The sequence below is a fragment of the Triplophysa dalaica genome, chromosome 2 (genome assembly GCF_015846415.1).
Source record: "Triplophysa dalaica isolate WHDGS20190420 chromosome 2, ASM1584641v1, whole genome shotgun sequence".
Classification (NCBI taxonomy): domain Eukaryota; kingdom Metazoa; phylum Chordata; class Actinopteri; order Cypriniformes; family Nemacheilidae; genus Triplophysa; species Triplophysa dalaica.
Genome location: NC_079543.1, coordinates 7479779 through 7502108, shown reverse-complemented (window position 1 = coordinate 7502108; position 22330 = coordinate 7479779). Strand labels below are relative to the sequence as shown.

At 36.6% G+C, this 22330-nt stretch overlaps 3 protein-coding genes across 6 annotated transcripts; all 3 read left to right on the top strand.

Moving 5' to 3' along the window:
- Positions 1 to 7183: 7183 nt before the first annotated feature.
- cnn1a (calponin 1, basic, smooth muscle, a) lies at positions 7184 to 10054 on the top strand. The gene is made up of 7 exons (XM_056767230.1): positions 7184 to 7243; positions 7753 to 7874; positions 8031 to 8097; positions 8870 to 9007; positions 9245 to 9361; positions 9447 to 9593; positions 9851 to 10054. Exons 1-7 carry the CDS (start codon positions 7184 to 7186, stop codon positions 10052 to 10054), a joined length of 855 nt encoding a protein of 284 aa, XP_056623208.1.
- Positions 10055 to 10804: 750 nt separating this feature from the next.
- On the top strand, positions 10805 to 13396 carry pld6 (phospholipase D family, member 6). Of its 2 annotated transcripts, none has more exons than XM_056734529.1 (4): positions 10805 to 10906; positions 11509 to 11693; positions 11906 to 12129; positions 12514 to 13391. In XM_056734529.1, exons 1-4 carry the CDS (start codon positions 10895 to 10897, stop codon positions 12756 to 12758), a joined length of 666 nt encoding a protein of 221 aa, XP_056590507.1. In that variant the 5' UTR covers positions 10805 to 10894; the 3' UTR covers positions 12759 to 13391. The 2 variants fall into 2 exon arrangements, with proteins under 2 accessions (XP_056590507.1, XP_056590498.1); XM_056734520.1 differs by lacking the exon at positions 10805 to 10906 and adding an exon at positions 10921 to 11365 and having other exon boundaries at positions 12514 to 13396.
- A 1259-nt stretch (positions 13397 to 14655) lies between these two features.
- On the top strand, positions 14656 to 21822 carry rab3da (RAB3D, member RAS oncogene family, a). Of its 3 annotated transcripts, none has more exons than XM_056737620.1 (6): positions 14656 to 14991; positions 15851 to 15869; positions 16576 to 16812; positions 19647 to 19765; positions 20375 to 20499; positions 21066 to 21822. In XM_056737620.1, exons 2-6 carry the CDS (start codon positions 15867 to 15869, stop codon positions 21251 to 21253), a joined length of 672 nt encoding a protein of 223 aa, XP_056593598.1. In that variant the 5' UTR covers positions 14656 to 14991; positions 15851 to 15866; the 3' UTR covers positions 21254 to 21822. The 3 variants fall into 3 exon arrangements, with proteins under 3 accessions (XP_056593598.1, XP_056593613.1, XP_056593606.1); XM_056737635.1 differs by having other exon boundaries at positions 14657 to 14991; positions 15851 to 15913; XM_056737628.1 differs by lacking the exon at positions 15851 to 15869 and having other exon boundaries at positions 14658 to 14991.
- The last annotated feature ends 508 nt before the right edge of the window (positions 21823 to 22330 follow it).

The following is a 22330-nucleotide window of genomic DNA, read 5'->3' as shown; positions in this document are numbered from 1 at the left end:
CCCAAGTCTGTTTGTATTGTGTAACATCTATGTTAAGCTCTGCTACATTTCTTTTCAACATTATGAATGTTTTGTAGGTCTTGTAATGAGAGGGTGTGCCAACACAATGTCAGAAAGTGCTCTTTTAGTTCCTTGTCAGCTGCCTGTCTGGAGGTTTGTATAACCAACATTATCAACCAGATTTATGAAAAAGTATTTTTTTTATTCACAACGTTCAATCCTTTAGATAAACCGGCTGCAAAACAGCACGTTAAAACAAATCAAACACCCCTAGGTCACTCCTGACAGATCTGTTCTTGTCCAAAGCTACTAGACCCGACTTTATTCCCATAATTAAAAGTCTGGCTATGTGAGACGATGCTGCAAATGGCTTTCCATTACCAACTGAACTATGACGAGAAAGGAATTGACTGAACCTACACAAGTAGACACTCTGTCCAGCGATTCTGTTGGAAACTCACTGTTAATGTGAAATGACCCAAAACCTGGGGAGGAGAAGCTTCTGAGTGATCTCCGTGACCCCCGACCTCATATTAAAGGTCCTTTTTTGCCTGAAAGCACTGGCATTACTGATAACAGGATACAATCAGGCAGTCAGGTCTGAATCCTTAAAAACCAAGCAGTCTGGGACAATGTGTGTTCCGGAGGTTTCTGTGGTCATGAGTTAGTAGTTCTGGTCCCTGAAGACGTGGGATTTAATGTACTGTGGTCACTCTGTGTGTATCCTGCATTACAGCGTGACCTCTCACTGGACAGTTATGTGTCTGCCCATTAAGACCTCTCACATTTTACACAAACTACACTTCCTAGAGCACACCTACACTTGAACAAAGTCCTGGAAGTGCAATAATGTGACATAAAAGTTTCAACAAATGAGACAAAAAAACATGAATGCACACAAACATCACAGATAAAGAAGATACAGATGAGAAATAGATACCGGTGACTTTGGATTCCAGGCACAATGGCACGTTACTTTAAAAACTTGACCGCTTCAAACAAAACCTGATTAGTATTTGACGTCCCTCCTCCCCGGCAAATAGATGGGTGCCGTGAATTCTTAAGTCTAACCCTGCCAGGTGTTGTATGGCGGGGTTAGGTCTAATGAATGTCTATTTGTGTGTGGTGTTCTCAGGTTCAGACCCCACCTGCTTCGCTCCGATCATGAGAAAGTAAACTACCAAACACAGAGGGCATATCACATTAGGATTTGTAGTTTCCTCCCTGGGCTGTGTAAAAAATTGTTATAGCCCCAACAGTTTAATTTTAGTTAAAACTTTTTAAAGGTGCTGGGTGTAATTTTTTGGAGGATCTAATGACAGAAATGCAACACATCTTCAGAAGTGTATAAAGACCTTACATAATGAAGTGTTCTGTTTTTATTACATAAGAATGAGTTATTTTTGTATGCCATTCACCATGATGTTCCTACAATAGCCCTAAATGGACAAACTGCTCTACAGAACGCATTTCATAAATACATTATCTCCTTCGGCAAAGAAGCGGAAACGTGACGACATCTTAGTGCTGTGTCTGCCACCATAGTGCTTCGAAAGGGAGGGGTGGAGTGAGCCATTGGTGAGCCACCTTACAGCAAGATGCCGCAAAATTTTATACACTGGACACTGGCGTATCAGCACATTCACTATTATTTATTTATTTATTTATTATTTAATGTGTTTTACGTTAAAATGCAAAAATGTTGATAAAAGAGACCCACTTCTTTTCTATGAGCACTTTCCCAATATACGCAGTAAAAAATGTTGCTGCCTTAAATTTTTAAGCCCAGTTCAATTATCTTCATTAGTCATTTTAACTTGATATTTAGATTTTTTTTAAATGTTTTTACATTTCTTCAACTTATCAAATAAGTTATTTTATCCTTATAAGTTATAGCCACTCACTAGTCAAAATTTAAAACAGTAAGTTAAAATGACCTGAAAAACAATTTAATTGAACTTAAACATTTAAGGCTGCAAAAAAAAGGTTTATCATTGTCGTTTTTTTGAAACATACACTATAGTTCAAAAATTCACATTTTAGTAACTGAGCCAATGATATAGCAATAGTATGTACAGTACATTTTCCCACAGTATCGGAGAACCTTCATCTAGGCCAGGGTTCCTCAAATCCTACCCTGGAGGGCCGGAGCACTGTAGAGTTTAGCTCCAACCCTGATCAAACTTGCATACCTGTGATTTTCTAGTGATACTGAACAACTTGATTAGCTTGCTCAGGTGTGTTTGATCAGGGCTGGAGCTAAACTGTGCAGTGTTCCGGCCCTCCAGGGTAAGATTTGAGGAACCCTGATCTAGGCTATATACATGAAGACAAACTATTATGATGCAATATATTCAGAAGCACACATTTATAATCAAACATCTAACAGCCACTTGATATCCGGAACACACACATACTCAAGCGATTGCATCCCACAGTGAGCTTCCAACCGCAGAAATCAATGAAATTGTCCTGTCAGTGTTTTACCGTCATGTACACCACAGCAGGCCAGAAGATGCATAGCTAGGAAACCAGAGAGAAGAGACGAGAACACTAGATCAATAGAGAGCTGAACGAACACGTAATAATAAATTGATGGATGTGATCTGAAGATGGTGAGTGTGTGGATTGACGTGGATTGAGCAGTGTGTGTTGTGCTCTTTCTTCATTTAAGACCAAAGGCTAAGAATCAGTAGAAATGTCCTGTCACACATTTCTCACATTCTCAGCATTGGATTTAGAGATTTTACCATTCTTCTGGCTTTTCCTAGTAATCAAATCAATGCAGGGTTTGGCAAAATCACAGTACTTGTACTCACACAGTACTCATTGGAGATGTATAGCTCTTTTTAATCATTTTAATACCTTAATATTAAGGGCACAAATGTTATAGGCTATGTATGTATCTTTAGTCTTTGTACCTCTTCTGCAATTCTGCATCTTGTTTGCTTCCTCAATTTAAACTGATTTTAAAATCATAGTATTGAAATGACTACTTTGATGAATTGAAATACAATTTTTAGAGGGTTCTCAAACAATTGATGTTATAAATATTGTTGCTTTCTTAGAGCTGATGTCACAAAGGGGCGTTTTCAGAAGTACAACCTTAAATTTCCTGGTATTATATTAAATATTATTTATAGTCATTTAGGTTCAACATAGAGATGAGTGTTTTAAAGAGTCTTTGTTTGGGAAGTTTGGGAAGATGATATGTCGGAAGACAGTGATTTCTTTTATAGTAATAAGCACATCTGGCCATTTATGACCCTTCATTTGTGTCTCTGAGACTGAGCCAGTTGGTATGATTTCAGCTTCTGGCTCCTTGAAGATTTTGAGATGAATACAGTGCCCTATTGTTACTGGTATAGTCTATTTAAAATTGGTATAAAAATATGTCATAGACAGAGTATTTGAAAACATGCTGGTGAGGGAAAAGACATTTACTGTAATGTGTGGACAATAAAGCCTCGAACAGGGCCACAGGTCCCAAAATGTGACACAGCTTACTGTACTTGTATTGATGAAAACACATTTGTTAAACATTAAGATAAACATGTTTTAGGGTAAAGATTTCTTAGGACTTGACGATTGATATAATACTAATATAATTTGCAATGAAGAGTTATTAAAACCAGAAGATGTATCACAGAAAGTGTAAAATTAACACAAAATATACGAATTTGCATTAAATAGACAACACTGGTCCAAAAGCATTTATTTATTGATATTTGAAATATGTGACCCTGGATCACAAAACCAGTCTTAAGTAGCCATTAAACATTTTTAGTAAAAAACAAAATACATTGTGTGGGTCAAAATTATCGATTTTTCTTTTATGACTAAAATCATTAGGATATTAACTAAAGATCATGTTCTATGAAAATAATTTGGTGAATTTCATTCCTTAAATATATAAAAACTTTATTTTATGTGAGTGGATGGCCTGCCACAGCACCTCTGATTAACAACTTCAAATGCAATTTTCTTAATATTTAGATTTTTTTGCACTCTCAGATTCGTGAGTTTTAAACAGTTGTATCTAAACCAGATATTGTCACATTCAAACAACTCATAGATCAATAGAAATCTTATTTATTCATCTTTCAGATTATATAAAAATGTCCATTTAAAGAAATTGACCCATAAGACTGGTTTTGTTATCAAGGGTCACATATAATATTGTCTCAAAGATTTCTGTTTAACATTGGGATTCAGTTCCAAATGTTCTGTTGGTTGTATTTTGTTCAAAAATTTTTGTTAAACTGAAACAGGAAGTGCTTCTGGACCAGTTTGGTTGGTAGCAACAAAATTAAGGGATTTTGAAATCATGTTCATCTGAATTTACGATTTATATGTGGTAAAATGAGAAGTCTACCCTAACCTCTTGCTAATAATACTGCATAAAATATAAACATAAAAAAATAGTTTCCCACATGCCAGTCAAAGTCATTCAGTCCATGTACATAATTTCTGAATCACTATTTCTGGTGCCTTTTTCCATCTTGCTTATAATTTTAATGTACAGAATGTAGACAGTTTGATAGACATGTAGCAAGAAAAGCTCATTGTGAACCTACTGGATAAGAATCTATTATTGTTCCAAGGCTGTATTAAACACACGCCACCACATGATTACGTAATATTTTATTACTTTTATTCCCTGTCTTATGGTGATTACAACCATATGCCACAGGATGCATAAAACCTTGCAGTGATTTATACAGTGAAAAAAGGTTTAAAAATGTCATTAACCAAAGAGGAAATGAAGTGAGTTGATCAATGTATTAGTTTAAAAACATGTCAGTGTAATAAAGTGCATAAACAGGCAACAGTCTTGTATGGTTGCTTGTATGCTTGTCTGTGCCACTCCCTAAAGTATGAAGGAAAAACATTCTGTTTCCACTAACTGGGAAAGGTGTGTTAATTTGTTTTGTCTTACATTAGCTTGGTAGCTGATTCAGGATAATGCTGCAGTTTCAGATATAATCATCTACACAGAGCTCAACTAACCAATTATGCATAGTTAGATTTTTGTGTACACACTCAAAAATATATAGTGGAATATATAGCAATAAAAGTGGTATTTGGCTAGTAATCATAGGGGAACCAGTTTTAGTGCCAAATAGAACCATATTTTGGTGCTACAGTGGTTCTTAAAAAAAATACAGGGGCTTTACAGGTTCTTAATACGGAAACGGTGCTAGATAGATAGATAGTCACCTCGGTCACTCCAAAGCAACTTTGTAAGAACCACTGAAGCACAAAGAGATGGTGCTTTAGCACTAAATGTGGTTCCGAGCAAAGAATTACTTTTAGTGGTGCATAGCAAAATAATTAGCAGTCTAGATTTGCAGATGTGCATGTTTTAAAACATTAAGCAAGAAGAGTTATTGATTTATTTTATCAGTCAAATAAAAAATCTGACAAAAAATCTCTTCCAGCTCATTTGTTACACTAGACTCAAAAGTACTAGTCAAGTGTGCTGCATCACAGCTTTCGCTTGAGCACAGCCTGCACTGATGTTTTAAATTATGGGATGCCATGATGTGACCCAAGTACAGGACAGAAGAAAAGTGAATGCGATGGCGCCCCCTGTTGGAGATTTCTTTCACAAGAAAAATTCCAGGGCTAAAGTGAGATCAAGGCACATTATTACAGATTTTCAGATACTCTCAAGTAAAGAGTTCAAGGGCAGCCATAACTTTACACTTTAAATAACGAAGATGCAAATGTTGTATTTTATATATGGTATTTCATATCATTTACAGTAAATTAACATAATTTACAAACTCCCCTTTTTTTAATGCAAGAATTTATCAATGTAACAATAAATGAAACTAACTGTTTAATCAGGTGCTTTAAAGGAAAAGGAACTGGTTTAGGTAAAACATTAAGGTTTTATAATCTACCCATTTTGAGATTATCGCTGTCAGAGTCTAATGTCATACTGCCCCCTGTTGAAAAGGATGGTCATTACAGTGCTAACTTTTTTCCTTTTTGGGTGAATTTTTCTGTGGCCAAACACTTTGTGCCATCTCACATCACATAAATACAGATATTATATTTTTAAATGTTTTATTATTAACTGAATAATGAGGGAAAAGTAACAACAATAAAGTGAAACCCATTAATTATTTTTAAAACCATCACATGGTGAGATCTAGAATAAGATAAAATACTTTATTTGATTAGATCTTGATTAGATACTATTACAATAACTTACTAAATTTGTCTTTTATTTTAGGAACTATACTGAATTTCTTTCAATATGCCAAATTTTATAAGTCTTTTATTTTGATCTTTGTTCCTTATGATCAAATACACAGAACTAACTATTGAGGACTCACTTCCGTTCACATTTGTTTTGGATTCTTGCGGTGAAACATTTCTGCAAACATAACATCTGTAAGAGCATCATGACCAAATAGAGCATTCAAATTCCTACAGTCTCATGTTCTCTCTTTTTGCCTCTCTATGCATTCACCATCCACTCCCTGACCTCCTGTTACATTTATTATTGAATAAAAGGTTTAGTGAAATCAGAATTTAATCTACTGTTTTTATTGTATAAGTGTAATATATTAGTATTTTTACAGCATTACAGCAATCAGTAACTACCATGATATATTTTTGGAATTAGCTAAAAGTATCATGTTAACCTCGCAGTATATGTGCCGTACAAATGTCATGCTTTATTACATTCTCTGTACCATACCACCACAATGCTTTTGGTAAGGAGCTGTAATCTTCTGTCAGCATAAACAAACACATACATTGCAAAAGTTATTTCGCTATTTGTTTCAATATTTTTTATAAGTTGAGCCAACTCGCAGTATCTAAACTTTTTCACTCATCTTAAAATCTTAAGCTTTTATAGTCTTAACAAACACAAACAATGCAAAGCAGCTGGAAAATATGTAAGAATGTATGTATGTATATTATTTATTTTTGACACAAATTTCCCTTCAGAGTTGTGAGCTGACAGGATCACATTCGTGCTCATGATTGGAAAAATGGTCTGAGGTCTCAGCCAATGAGCCACTAGAAGCAAACACACATGGATAGTGGGACATTTAAAAGATGGAGAGGAAGGCAGACAGGCTCCCCTGGACCACAGATCAAAATAAAAATACAGAAAGAGTTTCACAGGAGCATCTACAGAGCTGAACCCTATATCACAGACATGAGCACCCACTTTAGCAAAGGACCCACATTTGGACTCTCTGCCGAAGTCAGGAATAAGGTACGTGACAATATCTACTGATTCTGTGGACTTCAAAGTCTGCTACACAATAAACTCAGCAATTTTTAGTGTGTACTATCAATGTTATGTTTTAGTGTAGAACATAGAACATTTTAACTAATGGTTATTTTAAAGATTATAAGAAACATTGCACACAGACACAGTAGAGATTGCAACACCCCATTTATGATTCAGTAAATCTCATCTTCTGTAAATGCACACTTCAGTTACCTTATGTGATCCAACTGTGAAGTGTGAACTAGGAATTACTACAGGAAACTGAGCTCTTGTGTAAATTCAAAATACCACAGGTATTACAGATACTACAACAGGAAGAGATTACATTTGCTCCAAACTTTATTAACACCAATACTAAGATGATGCTTTAAGAAGCAGTAAAGTAAAAAAACATGGGCGAAAAAATATGCCGTTTCTTATTTGTTTAAGATTTTGGAGAATATATTATGTGACAATTTATACTTGTATTCTCTCATTTAACTGCCTCATAGCTGGCGCAGAAGTATGACCCTCAGACAGAGGATGCCCTGAGGATGTGGATCTATGAGGTCACAGGTCGAGCGATTCCTGAGAACTTCATGGAGGGGTTGAAGGACGGCGTTCTCTTGTGCGAGTGAGTTTCGTCAAAGTTTTAAACATCATTCAACTGTCAGCAAACCACAAGAGTGGCTTATTTTTAACAATTAGAAGTATGCATGCTCTTAGGGTGCAGTTAAGTGCCCTATTCTGAGCTCAACTTAAATGTTCTTATATGGGTTTTGTCCACTAGACTGATCAACAAACTTAAGCCTGGATCGGTTACTACAATCAATCATTCAACCCTTAACTGGCACAAGGTATGTAGGTGGATCTACCTCTCCTTATTTGTCCTCTAACAGTGTATATCAAAAGTGTCTGAAAGTGGAAATATCTGTCTAGGACTCACATATATACTCATGTATATCATGACACAAGTAAATATAGGTCTTATCCTGAATTTTATTTTATAATATGGAAATGATGAGCTCCATGCCCTGACATTCATGCAATGTTAAGAATGCAACGTTATACTCGCTTAGGGTTTCAGTGGTAGTGCATGTATCGCATGCTCACGTGGCATAAAAAAGTTCATGTTTTACCTAGAAATACATAGGGAATGGAGACTTGAAGTTTCACTTTTAGCTCCGAGAGTAAGTAAATAATGACAGGAATCTCACTGTTTGTTATAATTAAAGAGAAAGAAATTCAACACTGCCAAAAGCAAGTCGGCGTTTAGTCAAATTAGTTATTGATTTAAAGAGCAAATAGTTACAGTTGATAAACGAAACAAGCAATTTAGAGCAGCCTGCATGAACAAGGAATGTAACACAGAAGTCAAACTCATGTAACTAATGGCTGATTTTATCTCAATAACTTTAGAATGTTGTGATTAAATGACAAAGACAGAGCACGTCTTACAAATATTGTGTTTTTGGACATGGCCTAACGTCCAAATTCTCAAAGTGCTTATAAAAAACAAAAGGAATTTGGAAACTACTAAACAGACATGTTCTAAAACAGAGATCCATCATACAGTATCCATTCCCTACTTCACTCGATATCCTAACCTCTCAATCTCTCTTACTGTAGGTGGAGAACATCGCTCAATTTGTGCGAGCCATTGGTGAATATGGCCTGAGACCACATGACATTTTTGAAGCCACTGACCTTTTTGAGGACATGAATCATACCCAGGTCCAGTCGGCCCTAGTCGCATTGGCTGGAATGGTGAGCAAAGACGATTTTAATTTTTAATTTAATAAGTTTTCATAACAGAAGAACTTTTCAGTTATCAAAAATTGGGCAACAGACTATTTCTATTTAGCAATGTTAAAGAGTAATAATCATTGCTTCGCTTGCCATTATATATAGTTGTTTTCCCTAATCCTGTCGCAATGCATTATGGGATTGTCTTCTTTTTGAGCCTTTGATTATATTTGTCTGCTTTTTATTTCATGTTTCCAGGCCAAGACTAAAGGTTTCCACACAAAAAACGATGTTGGTGTGAACTACGCAGCCAAAAAGCAACGGAAGTTCACACCTGAGAAGTTGAAAGAGGGGGACGGTATCATCAGCCAGCAGGTCACATGATGGTTTTCAACCAATTGCCACATTAAAACAAACTTCCATGATATTAAATGATATTAAACGTTATCTAAATTCACAGATGGGCTCCAATAAGTTCGCCAGTCAAAAGGGCATGACCTCCTATGGAACAAGACGACACCTCTATGATCCCAATATGGGCATGGAGAAACCAGCAGATCGATCTACTATCAACCTTCAAATGGGCACCAACAAATGTGCCAGCATGGTAAAAACATATCCTGTCACTAGGACTCTTGTACATTACGTGAGGTATCGGTCATTGGTATCGGTCATTGATATCGTTGTGTCATTACGAGTACGAGTACATGAGCTTGCTATCGGGCCGATACCGATACTGGTATCGGTCCATCCTGTCACTCATGTTAGATGTTATAAAGAGTCGCCCTTTATTCTTGGCTATATTTCCAATTCATCATAGCCTCTCATACCATATTGCTTCACCACATTTTTCTCCATTTTTAGGCTGGGATGTTTGCTCTTGGCACGGCGAGACAGGTGACAGAGAAGAATGTGAGTCTGGAGCCCGTGGACACTTTAACTGTGTCCCTGCAGATGGGTACTAACAAAGTCCCATCTCAGAGCGGCCTGACTCCCATGGGCGGCCCACGTCTAGTCTATGACCACAAATACTGCGTCAAGTCTAATGAAGTTAATGGCATTGCTTAATCATTTAATACACTAAAGCTTTGGCTTTCAGCCACTGGTAGAAGCTGTATCTTTTTCTGCTGATCGCATACCAGCTTAATGTCCATTTTAACCCTTTTGGTTTTGGGTGACTTGGAAATCTACAGTGCCATTCACAGAGTATTGCTAATATAAATATTTAGGCCTATAAATGAACGGAAGACAAATTTAATCTAAAACGTACGTACATATGTGCATGTAGAAACCTCATCCTCTGCTCCTTCTGGAGGACAGACTATATATTTCCCTCCACCTTGTCGAGCAAAATGTGCATTCTGATTGGTCAGCTTCTCCTTGTGGTTCAATAGGCGAATCAAACTCAAATTGTCTATGATATTTTACATTATATGCATTTTAGAGTTATGCATATGAAGTAAAACATTATTTTAACTCTGTCATTTATACACTTTTTAATTTGAATAGAGGTCACTGTTTATAACTGCCTCAAGAAATTGCAGATTTGGTGTTTATTCTCATTCTAATGCTCATTAGATTCTTCACTTTATCAAACTGCCACTTGATTACTTTTCCTTCACAAATAATAAACAATTAACCAAACTAACGTGTCGTCTGGTCGTCATTGCTTCAGTCACACATATACACACATGCAGAACGAGGCGGGGATACAACTGCTGCAACCGTTCTGTAGGCTGCAGCTAAGACCTCGCTTCAGGTTCGTCATTGAATGTGTCCTATGACAAAACGTTACCAGTAGGGGGAGACACTCACACACTCACCCTCCAATTTAGTGTCTTTGAAGAAGAAGGTAACGACAGCGCACAGGTTGTACGGTTGGCTTTAGTTGTCACGGCAGTTGGTAACATGTCTCAACAGGTACAGTGTTATATAAAATAACTTTTTGTGCGATTAAAAATGCATACCTAAGTAAGTCCAAGCTAATACAAATTGGATGACATATTCTAATTGGTCGCTGCTTGCGAAGGCCATGACTGTAAACGATACGGTCGTAGCGGTTGCAAAGAAAAGTATTAAACATGTGAAATCAGATATGCACGGTCATAATGCAGCGTTTGACATTTGCTTTTGCTAACCAGCCAATTTAGCAAATATGTTTTGAATTTACCTTCATATTTTTCTCTTTAATCCTCATTCTTCACACTTTTCACCGCCTGCTGTTAATATGCGCAGATACTGCGCAATTAAGCAGTATTTAAATGCACTGTATCATGACTGTCGGGTTGAGTACATGCGCAAAATCTGCGCATGTTTACACGAACTTTCCCTTCAAAATGCACATCATTTATGAAGCATAAGTTGCGTTATGCTAATTATGTGAGTTGATTTTAAACGCTTATCATTACAAATTAAATAACTAAATAACATACATGTTGATATGAGTTTAAATTATTTCAGAATTAAGAATATGAGAAGTTTCACTGTTGTCACTTGTCTGTGTGTATTCATTGTGTATCAAGATATCGTTTAAAGAGATGTTGAAAGTGTTTGGTTTGGGAGCCGTAGCCCTCGTGCTGGGTGTGGAGTGGTTTGACTGGCTGATGCGACGTCTGAGGGTGCGCGGGCCCCTGAAAGAAGTCCTGTTCTTCCCTTCAACCCAAACCTGCCTTGAGCACCTGTTCACACCCAATAGAAGCTTCCCCTGGTAACGTTTGCATCTGTGTCTGATTGGCAGACTCCTGAAACTTCACACTAATCTCAATTTAGTAGTCTTGAAATATCCCACAATGCACTGCACTTGTTTGTACATTTCCAAAATGATGATTAAACCGGCCATAATATCTAATATGAGTTAACAAGAATGATTTACACTTGCCTTTTGTTTACATCAAGTCTCCACCCCTCTCTCCACCCTAGCAAATGTCCCCTCCCCCATGGCAAGGAGACATCTTTCTCCAGGCTTCTCAGGCATCTCCTCTCTGCACATGCATCACTGGACCTATGTGTATTTTCCTTCTCACACATGGAGCTGTGCAGAATGATTCTTCTCCTGCACGAACGCGGAATTACTGTACGAGTGGTTACCGACAGAGACTACATGACCATCACTGGATCTCAGATCGGCAACCTCCGCAGGGCAGGTGTGTTATTTCAGTTAACATACAGAGGGACAAACAGCTGAATGTGCAATTTTATGCGTCATATATCACAAAATGTTTCATCCACTTTCTATATCTTCGCATTTACCCGTCCTCACAGCTATGTGGCATGCAGACTAAAATGATTTGCAGAACTTGCAGAACTGTAGAGGCAGTGAAAGCCATATCATTCATTTGATCAGATTAAAAAACGGCACAGCCTGCACATATTCTGTCTGGCTCAGTCTTTGTTATTTCAGTACACAGTGTTGTAACTTCTGTAGGCTATTACACAAGGCTTACAGCTGTCTAAAAAACTGATGTCCATATGTATTAGTACAACCTTAAAAGAATCAGGACAGTTTTCTCCTTAAAAATATGCTACAGGTATCTGTGTGAGGCATGAGATGAGCACCGCCGTTCATATGCATCACAAATTTGCCATAGTTGATGGCAAGAAGCTGATCACCGGTTCCCTCAACTGGACAGTAACAGCAGTCCAGAGCAACAAAGAGAACATCATTGTAACAGAGGAACCCGAGCTTGTGCGGCCCTATCGGCTGGAGTTTCAGAAGCTGTGGGAGGCCAATGATCCTGCCAAGCACACGCATCAGGTCACAAACGGTTGGTAAATTAAACAGAGTCGTATGAATAAAAGTATAACTTACTAGAGAGACAGCTAGTTTTGCTTAAGTTTACAAGACAGTTCTGCTCAGTTTTATGTTGTTGAATCGCTTAAATTTTGAAAAGTAGTTTTGTTTTATATGGTTTGTAATCCTTCTCTAAGATATCTTGTTTTTATTTTAACAGTAATATTTTGTTGATTTGAGCGTTTTCCATTTGTACCATAATCTTAGCTAATATATTTGTTGATGTTTAACCATAAACTTTAAAATACACTAGCATATTTCTGTAAGCTTTAAGTGACCTGTTTGTGTATTCTATAGCAGTGCCTTTGATTGCTCAATTCCTTATGGTGCTCTCTCCCCGTTTTCCTTTTTTTGTGACTCAGAGATTTTACATAAGCTTGTTTCTGAACCAAAGAATTAAAGAAAACTACTGAGATATAACTTTGTCTCATATGATGTTTTGAATTAATATATTTCATTAAATGGAATGAATGTACAGCTCCCTATGATGTTTTTTATAAAATAATGTACTAGGTGAATTTTCTCATAATAGAGGTAGGCCAGCAGCCCACTGTCTAAATGGTTGACAATTATAAGGATTATCACGACCACAGTTGCTTTCAAATTGTTTGTTAGTTTGTTTAGGACTGCTGTCTGTATTAACACTCATGCTCTAGGGTGAAATAATAAAATTGCTTCCCTGCATTCTGATTCCTAACTTTACAGCTGCAAAAGAGCTGGATTCATTTTTTCCTGAATATATGTTAATGATGTCATTATGGCATCATTATTAAATGAACGTGAACGCATAAGAGTTCACATTAAGATACTTAGTGGATGCTTTTATCCAAATCAATTTACAAAAAGGAAGACAATTAAAGCAAAAAAATAAGAACTGAAAGACCACGCCCTTCTTCCAGAGCTCTCTCCAAAGCGACGCCCCCTCATGTGAATTACCTCATGTTTTAATCAATGTGACATAAAACACTAGAAAGCACATATATGGGTCAATGACAAATAAGAAAATGTCAGGTGGTGCGACCATATATTAATTTAAAATAATATACATTTAATGGATTTAGCACTGAGTATTTTCCCCTCATATATAAGAAATTTAACATAAAATCATGCCAAAATATTTTATTAAGAATTTTATTGAGAAAATTAACATTTATTTCTCAGTTTTGTTCTCTGTTTGTATGTTCGGACGGTCGCACCACCTGACATTTTTGGTCTTTCAAACACCAAAACTCAAAAAATCTATTGAATTTCAATAAAATGAAAAGGGTTTCTTATAAAGGACATATTGTAGATCCATTTGATATATGACATGTATTTATTCAAATTCTTTTTAGGAAAATAATGAATTTGGACACAAAAAATACATGTCACGTCATTGACCCATATAACGTCACAGTAATAATGAATGTAAACAACGTATTCACTGTTGTTGTTAGGGTTGACCGAGGTTTTGTAAGCTTGTTTATGAGCAAGCAGGGTGTGGAGAGTTATGCAAATACATAGCTTAATATACCCTAGTGTCCGCTTGAAATTTGCAAAATGTAATTCATTAACATTTAAACATATTGTCTGATAGAAATCATCACAGAAACTCTAATGGTTATAATGGGAGTGAGGCCTGTTTGTTTTAATGGAAGCTTATGATCTCTGTGAGTCTCTACTGGATGCGGATGCGAACCAAAAAACCGCCATTAGCCTACATCCTACTGGAATAAGGCACAAATAAGGTCTTTAATAAGGAATAAGGTCTTTTTTAATAGTAAACAGACGATATTTTGTTAAGAAACCTAATAAAATTTCCGGGTATTTTCAGTAAGTCTTAAGAGAGAATGACCCGTATGTAAATGTATGCTGACACACAAGCGGACCTGTTGATTGGTTACAGTAAGTGCATGCTGACAACTCGCCAGGGCCGCTGGCTGATCTGAAAACAGTTTCAACCATCCGTCAGCAAAATAAAACTGGTGGGGAGCCAGCAGGTCGCGGCAGGCGAAGGCATCAAAGCTCTGATGTTGCAACGCCCCTGTGAAGGCAATGGTCGGGATTTAAACAGCGCGTGCACCTCTCCAGTATCGCGTGCACCTTTTCCAGAATCGCGTGCAGGAAAAGTGAAAGTGGATCGTTGAGGACACCGCGCATCCGAGCACTGGATGTCCCGAACAAGCTGAGGAACAGCGCAACTTTATAAAATTAACTACAAGAATATCTGAGCAAGGTTTGTCAGCCTGTTCTACGTGTTGCCTAAGGAGACTCATTTTTTTGTGTATGTTCGTGTACGGTAGTATGATATTTCTGGAAGGTGTCCATATGGAAGCATGCTTTGAGGATTCTAAGCTGCTACTCCGTATTTTGCGTTCTCTTATTGATAACGCAACAGTGTGAAAAGTTATTTGCGTCTGTTACGCGATGGAGTTATTGTGTTTGACAGATGCATGTGTAGTTCAGGGTATGTACTGCGTATTGGAGGTGTGGAAACACCAAGATCATACAAAATACGTCAGTGTATTTGCTGTATATCATTCTTATTTTTCGATATAAAATAAGTCAATTGTAGACTGTGGTATAACATCACTGTGTTCGTTCAAACGTGTTCAAAGGTGTGTCATATCCTGGTAACTCCCTCATGTGTGCCATTTGCAGGTGTAAATATAGGAGTGTAGATCCAGTCTTTCAATTGTACACATAATTTTTTCTTTAAAAAAAATGCATGAAGCTTAATGCTTCATACCCTTAGTTTAACCACATGTCAAACACCAATAAGGCCAGAATCTTTGATACAATAACTTGTGAGTTTTTAACAGAATAAAAGGAAAGACAGCGACATTCCTTATTCAGACCAGCAGGACACATTCAGTTCCAAAGGCATTTGAAATAAATGGCTCAAAGTGTGCATTGTTTTTATGGAAATAACATTTCATGAGAAAATTTGTTGGGTAATGGGTAATTGATAACTAGAAAGCAAAAATGTAGAAAATAAAATAATAATGAAGATAAATCGCGGGTATGATAGTTATATTATAAATATAAATATTTATAAAAATATTATTAACCGTTTGTTTTCAATTTTTTTGCAGTCACATCATAGGACACATGGTACGGATTATTTGTCCACTACCCAAATATTAACTCTAATTTTGGTATGTACGCACAGTGTATGGGTAAGGAACGATAGGGTGGTTAACCAAAGAGAAGATTTTTTTGTAACATAGTCTATAAGTGTTCTGAATGCTTTACATTCTAATATAGTTTTCCAGACCAGAATGTTTAGTGTTTTAATGGCATTTTAATCAATGAAAGATCTCCACTCAGCTGTTATAGTGGACAGTGCTGGAGGAATACAGAACTTGACCCAGTACAGGAGCTAGGACAAAGTAGTACACCTTTGACTTGAGCCTTAAATGGAATAGTTCACCCAAAAATGAAAATTCTGTCATGTCAAACCTGTATACAAGTCATTGTTTGTCTGAACACAAAGAAGGCTATGTGGAAGACTGTGTGTAATCAAATAGTTCTGGGGCACATGTAAGAAAAAACACATAGTAAGAAAAAACTACTACTATGGTAGTCAATGATGCTGCAGAACTGTTTGGTTTTCTACATTAAGACACTTTTCTTTTTTTGTAAGTTTATAATGGTTTGAAACAACTTGAGGGGGAGTAAATAATGACAGAATTTTTATTTTAGGGCGAACTATCCCTTTAACTGTTATGAGGATTTCCTGTCATTTGAACCAATTACTTTGGAGATAATGGCACTGTGCCTTCTGGCTTACTTTGTCTTTTCCCCTCCATCCCTGTAGATGGCATCTGCCAACGATACACGCCAGCAGACACAAATCCAGAAGGATGTGGCTGATCAGAATTTTGACTACATGTTCAAGCTCCTCATAATTGGGAACAGCAGCGTGGGAAAAACCAGTTTCCTGTTCCGGTACGCTGATGACTCTTTTACATCAGCCTTCGTCAGCACGGTCGGCATTGACTTCAAAGTCAAAACGGTTTACCGTAATGAAAAACGTGTAAAACTGCAGATATGGGTGAGTGCAAAAACGGGACGAGGGATGGGGGATATTTTATAGTTTATTCTAAAAGGGGGTTATTTGTGAAAGTATTTGTTTATTTTTGGTAGCAGGATGGCATAAAGCGGCATGCTTTGGTTTCCTTTTTAAACCTATTTTTAGTAAAGATATCTGTTAAAAAATAAATTCAGAATCATAGTGCCATTGAACCAAGTGTTCCTATTAAACAAATCCCTCATTTTATGATCTATTTATTTGACATATTTCTCAAATATATGTGCTATTGCTAGAGTTCCTTTCTGGAGAATAGCATTTGATGTGTCTGTATGACTTTGCAAGACTGTGATCAAGATAATCTGGGTAGTGGTGTGGGAGTGTCAACAATGATGGTTAATGTTACGAAATCACCAGCTCTACCCAATCCTGATGGCCCACTGATTTAATGTGCTGCATTATTTGTGGAACACACACACACAGCTGAATCCATTTGTAAAGAACCTCATTTTGAAAAACGTGACATAAAAGCTATAAAATCCAATTGGTTGTGCTTTTCTATCTTGTAGACAGTCTGTCTGCTGATTCCCTTAAATTGAATCAATACTGAAACAGGAATGAGGTCGGAATATCAGCTGCTCAATGTTGTCAAAGAAATATTTATGATCCGCTGTGTTTCCTGGAACTGTGTGTATTGTTATAAAAGAACATATGTTAAATGTAATTTCTTTTTTGAGTTGTTTGAGTCGTTGTTGTTGTGCGGCAGTTCACAACCGCAACCTTCTTCGGCAGAGGAAGCAGCAGTCATTTGTGCTGATGAAGGGTAGCTGGTGAAAACGCCTCTGAGGTGTTGAGCCGCATTTCCTCCAATCAACTCAGAGCAACTCGGTGTGCCAAGAGTCATGATAAAAGCATTTTTCTCAACTTCTTCCAGACTATATCAATAATATTAAACTGGATTTTTTATTTTTCTGTAAAAAAAGATGTTCTGGGCGAGAAACAAAGAGTTGCTAAAGGAAAAAACACACAGTCCACAAAATATTAAAGGTATAGTTTAGTTCACCCTAAAATTCTTTCTTCATTTATTCACCCTCATGTCATTCCAGATCTGTATGACTTCTGCAGAACACAAAAGAAGATATTTTGAAGAATGTTGTCGAGCAAACCATTTGGGACCCCATTGGAGTCTATTGCATGGAATTAAAACCACCGAGACATGTCTCAAAATACCTTCTTTTTTGTTTCAAGGAAAAAAGAGTCACATACACACAGTTTTTAATGTTTTTGGGTGAAATATCCATTTAAAAAGCTCATTTTGATTCAGGCTGTGACGAGATGTTAAATCCTAAAGTTAAAGGCCATTTCATTAGAAGTAACCACTACTGATTACTTTCCAGAATGATTGACAGCTCTTCCTGACAGGATATGTATACATTTGGTTTCGGTAAAGACCTTCCCCTGTTGTCAAAAGGCCAGAATATGGGCCAAGCCATGCTGTGTGTATTTAATGGGTGCGGAGGACACAGAGAGTTACGGCAGGCTTTCCTCTCAACTCTGAAGATGTTTAGTTGATGTTTAGTTAATGATCACCCATGTTTTACCGCAAGACATGTTGCACTGCTATGACACCGTGTGCTGTGGAGAAAACTATTGCTGTTTGTGCGGTCTCTAGGAGTTTCATGTGCATGCTCATTATATTTCTGGTTTACTTAAGGGAGGAGGTGATCATTTAAACAGAAAGACAAATGTTCTTTGACGCATTTTATTATAGGGGAAGAGTAAATATTACACATTACATATGATTAGTCATAGCAGCATGATCAGTTATGTTTGCTGACTTTCAAGACCATAGTATATCTTCTTGGAATGAAAGACAGATGTATTACAACTAGTAGTTTGTTTATATAGTTGCATGGACATTAAATGGGGAACAATGCAAATAGCAAATAATACAAAGCAAACATAACCATGCATAGTTTTTGATAGCTCATCAACTTTTAATAAATGAAGAAAATGTCTATAAAGGTCTGTCGCTAACTAAAAAGATTGTTTGTTGTAATATTTATGGTATAATTGCTGTGTTTTGTTGTCAAACGTTATTTCGATTACAAATACGGGTGCTGAAACAAAACCAGTTGAGATCTGCTGGGCTATAATGTTTGTAAATGGTATGATTCACTTCTCTTTGTTGTTTAACCAGTCATCAGCGGTGTGTATTTGTGTGTGTGGCAGATGGCACATCTTATCTTTGTTGAAAGAAGGGGTTGAAGCTTTTATCTATTCAAGCTGATCACCCATTAGTTTGAATTCAGAATACACAATTCACACACACACACAAATATATACAACCCTCTAGCAGCTGCCCAAACCAAGAGTCACCATGGTAACCTCTGTAGGTGAGGTCACAGCATTCTCAATGAAGTCAAGGCTTTTCAGTATCATGGAAACTAATCAAACGTTGCCTGGTTACAATTTTAACATGGCTGTTAACCTTTAAACATCTGTCTCTGTTTTTTTTCCATGTTTTTGTATAAATAATTAGTTTTTTTGGGGGCCACACTTATATTTTTTAATAAATATTCACTATATTTTTGTTTAATATTGCTATGTTTATAAAATTATGTCACTCAAGATACTTTTAATCCCTTAATTTGTTGTCCAAAGATCACTTTATTAGGAAAATTTCATGTTACATATCAATTTCATTACAAATTTGTTCCACTGAGCAGTATGAGTATGATAAATATTAAACTTAAGCAAACCACAAGGTTGCTGCCGTGCATTTTATTAAGAGAGCATGCTTGCACCAGTGTATGAGAGATTTTATGAGTGTTTGCATGTGTTTGCATGTTGACCAGGACACGGCAGGACAGGAGAGGTACCGCACCATAACTACAGCATATTACAGAGGAGCAATGGGCTTCCTGCTAATGTATGACATTACTAACCAAGAATCCTTCTACGCTGTGCAAGACTGGTGAGTTGAAACTTCTCAGTGTTATGGACAACTCAACTCTGGGTCTGGCTATAGGAATTCATTTTTTGTGTAGCCGCAGAAAAAATTAAGAGACCATTCAAATTTTTTATTTAATCAGCATTGTGTTTTTGTTTCAGTCTAGTGTCTTTTGAATTTCAACAAATCTCAGGAGTGACATAATGTTTTTAATATATTTTCCTATATACATTTAAAAAATATATACATTAGTATTATTTGTACAATTGAATAAAAACTTTTTTGCAGGTCTGAAAAATACAGAGCATCCTTTGGGTTATTTTGACCTGTTTCTCCAGATTTCATTTTCTCCCAATAGAAACAATATTTTAAATTGAAATTTGTGAGAAACATTGTTCACAGAATTAAAAAAAAGTTGACCATTTTACCTAAGCATATACCTATAACCAGTTAATAAAAATTGAAATGGTCTCTTTTTAAAGTTTTTCCTTTGGCTGCATGTATTTTAATATGGATGGTCAATCTAAAAAATTACCCACAGGCCCCATAATGGTGTTATGAAAATGTTCATGACAGTTTATTCAATTGAAAGTGAATAAAAGCGTGTGTGTGTGTGTGTGTGTGTATTTCCAGGGCAACACAGATTAAAACATATTCATGGGACAATGCACAAGTGATTCTGGTGGGAAACAAATGTGATTTAGAGGATGACAGACTGGTGGCTGCAGAAGACGGACAAAGACTGGCTGATGAACTAGGCATGTGACAATGAAAATATCCTATTAATCTCACACACATTAGCCAACTAGAAAAGGCTTTTTTGGATAAATGGAGATCTGAGAATACCGTCTTGTCACAACTGTTAAAGTTTATACAAGATCAAAATGTATTGGTCCATTTCCCACTGAGGTAAACTGGTTGTGTGAGTTATTTTTCTTTAGTAAGCACGTGATACGGTATGTCTGAATCATGCACTCCACATATATTTGAGGTCAAATAATGTTTCTCATGATTCAGTTTAAACTGTGTTTAGGTTGAAAGTTTTATGCACTTATGTTATTTTGCTTTCATTTATTTGGGCAGTGTTAAGTTTGGACCCTTTGCATACCACATCACCGTCTATGCTTTCTCTCTGTACTACACAACCTGATATGGCAAAAATAAAAAAAGGAAGAAATGCTGTTATACAGGCTTTTCGCAAGAAGCAATTGTGTTGCTCAAGTTGTAGTAGCCTAATCTCCTACTTTATTGCCCAATTTATTGTTATATTTGTTATTTTTTCCATCTTTTTAAATGCAACTAATTGTACCTTTTGTGTATGCAGGCTTTCAGTTTTTCGAGGCAAGCGCAAAGGACAACATCAATGTAAAGCAAGTCTTCGAGCGATTGGTTGACATCATCTGTGATAAAATGAACGAAAGCTTGGATGGAGACCCAAATATGTTAAACAACCACAAAGGCCAGAGTCTGCAAGACACGCCCCCCGATGGTCAGAATGGCTGCGGATGTTAAAGACCTCATTCATTCAGCAAACACATACTTGAAGGCGGACATTCTCACACAAACACATAAACACACAAACACAGAAAGAGACTCTCTTTCACAAGCATACTCCCATATACAGTATGAAACGAGTAAGAATCAGGTATGTGTCCTTAATTAATCTGATGTAGTATCACTTTTCAGTTAATTATGCCCCTCAGGGATTGAAAGAATTTTCCTCAACGAGATGGCTGCTATTATACTGAACTATATTGTAACCATGAGAATGGGCAGGAAAACACAGCATGAAACTAGCAGGAAATGGGATTTATATGCCAAAGTCTCTGTTGGACCCTCCGTTGTCTGTTTTCAATTTAAATCATATGTGTTTCATTGGTGGTTCAAGTGGATTTGAAATGTTTGATTGTTTTAATGAATGCAAGGTTGTTTTCCTCAAACATAAATATTTGTTAAACATATGTTGGTCTGGTTTGGTAATATTTGAAAGTATGATTGCCAATATTTGTTTCAAAGTTTGTTCTCAAGTAAGATACCATTTGCTTTTAATGCAATAAATTTGCGCTCCCATGGACACTAAAGGTGAGCCCTGGTTGTTTATTTTTATATGCTGCTTATTTTAATATGACATTTAAAGAATATGAATGAAGAATTATAGGAAAAGAATTATGAGATTTATATTAATGCACAGATCTTAATGTCAACGATCTGTGCATTACATTTTTAATAGCAACGATTTAATAAAGACAAGAAAACACAAGGTTGCTTCGCTCTGCCATGGTTTTTTGGACGGTATGTAAATAAGATCTTGCTATTCTATACTGTTGCTATACAGTAACGAAGTTGCCAACCGGTGCAGTGAGTGGATACAATTTAGCTGCATCTAGTGGTGAGGTTGCGAATTGCAACCAACTGCTCACTTTACCTTCTAACTTTCGAAGCACTAAACAGAATTACACATGGTTGCACATAACTATGACGTTACGTTTAGGCTTCTTTGCCGAAGAAGAACTTATCGTGCTCTGTAGAGCAGTTTTTCCGTTTAGGGCAACAAGATGGCGAATTCCATTTAAGGGGACCCGCTGTGAA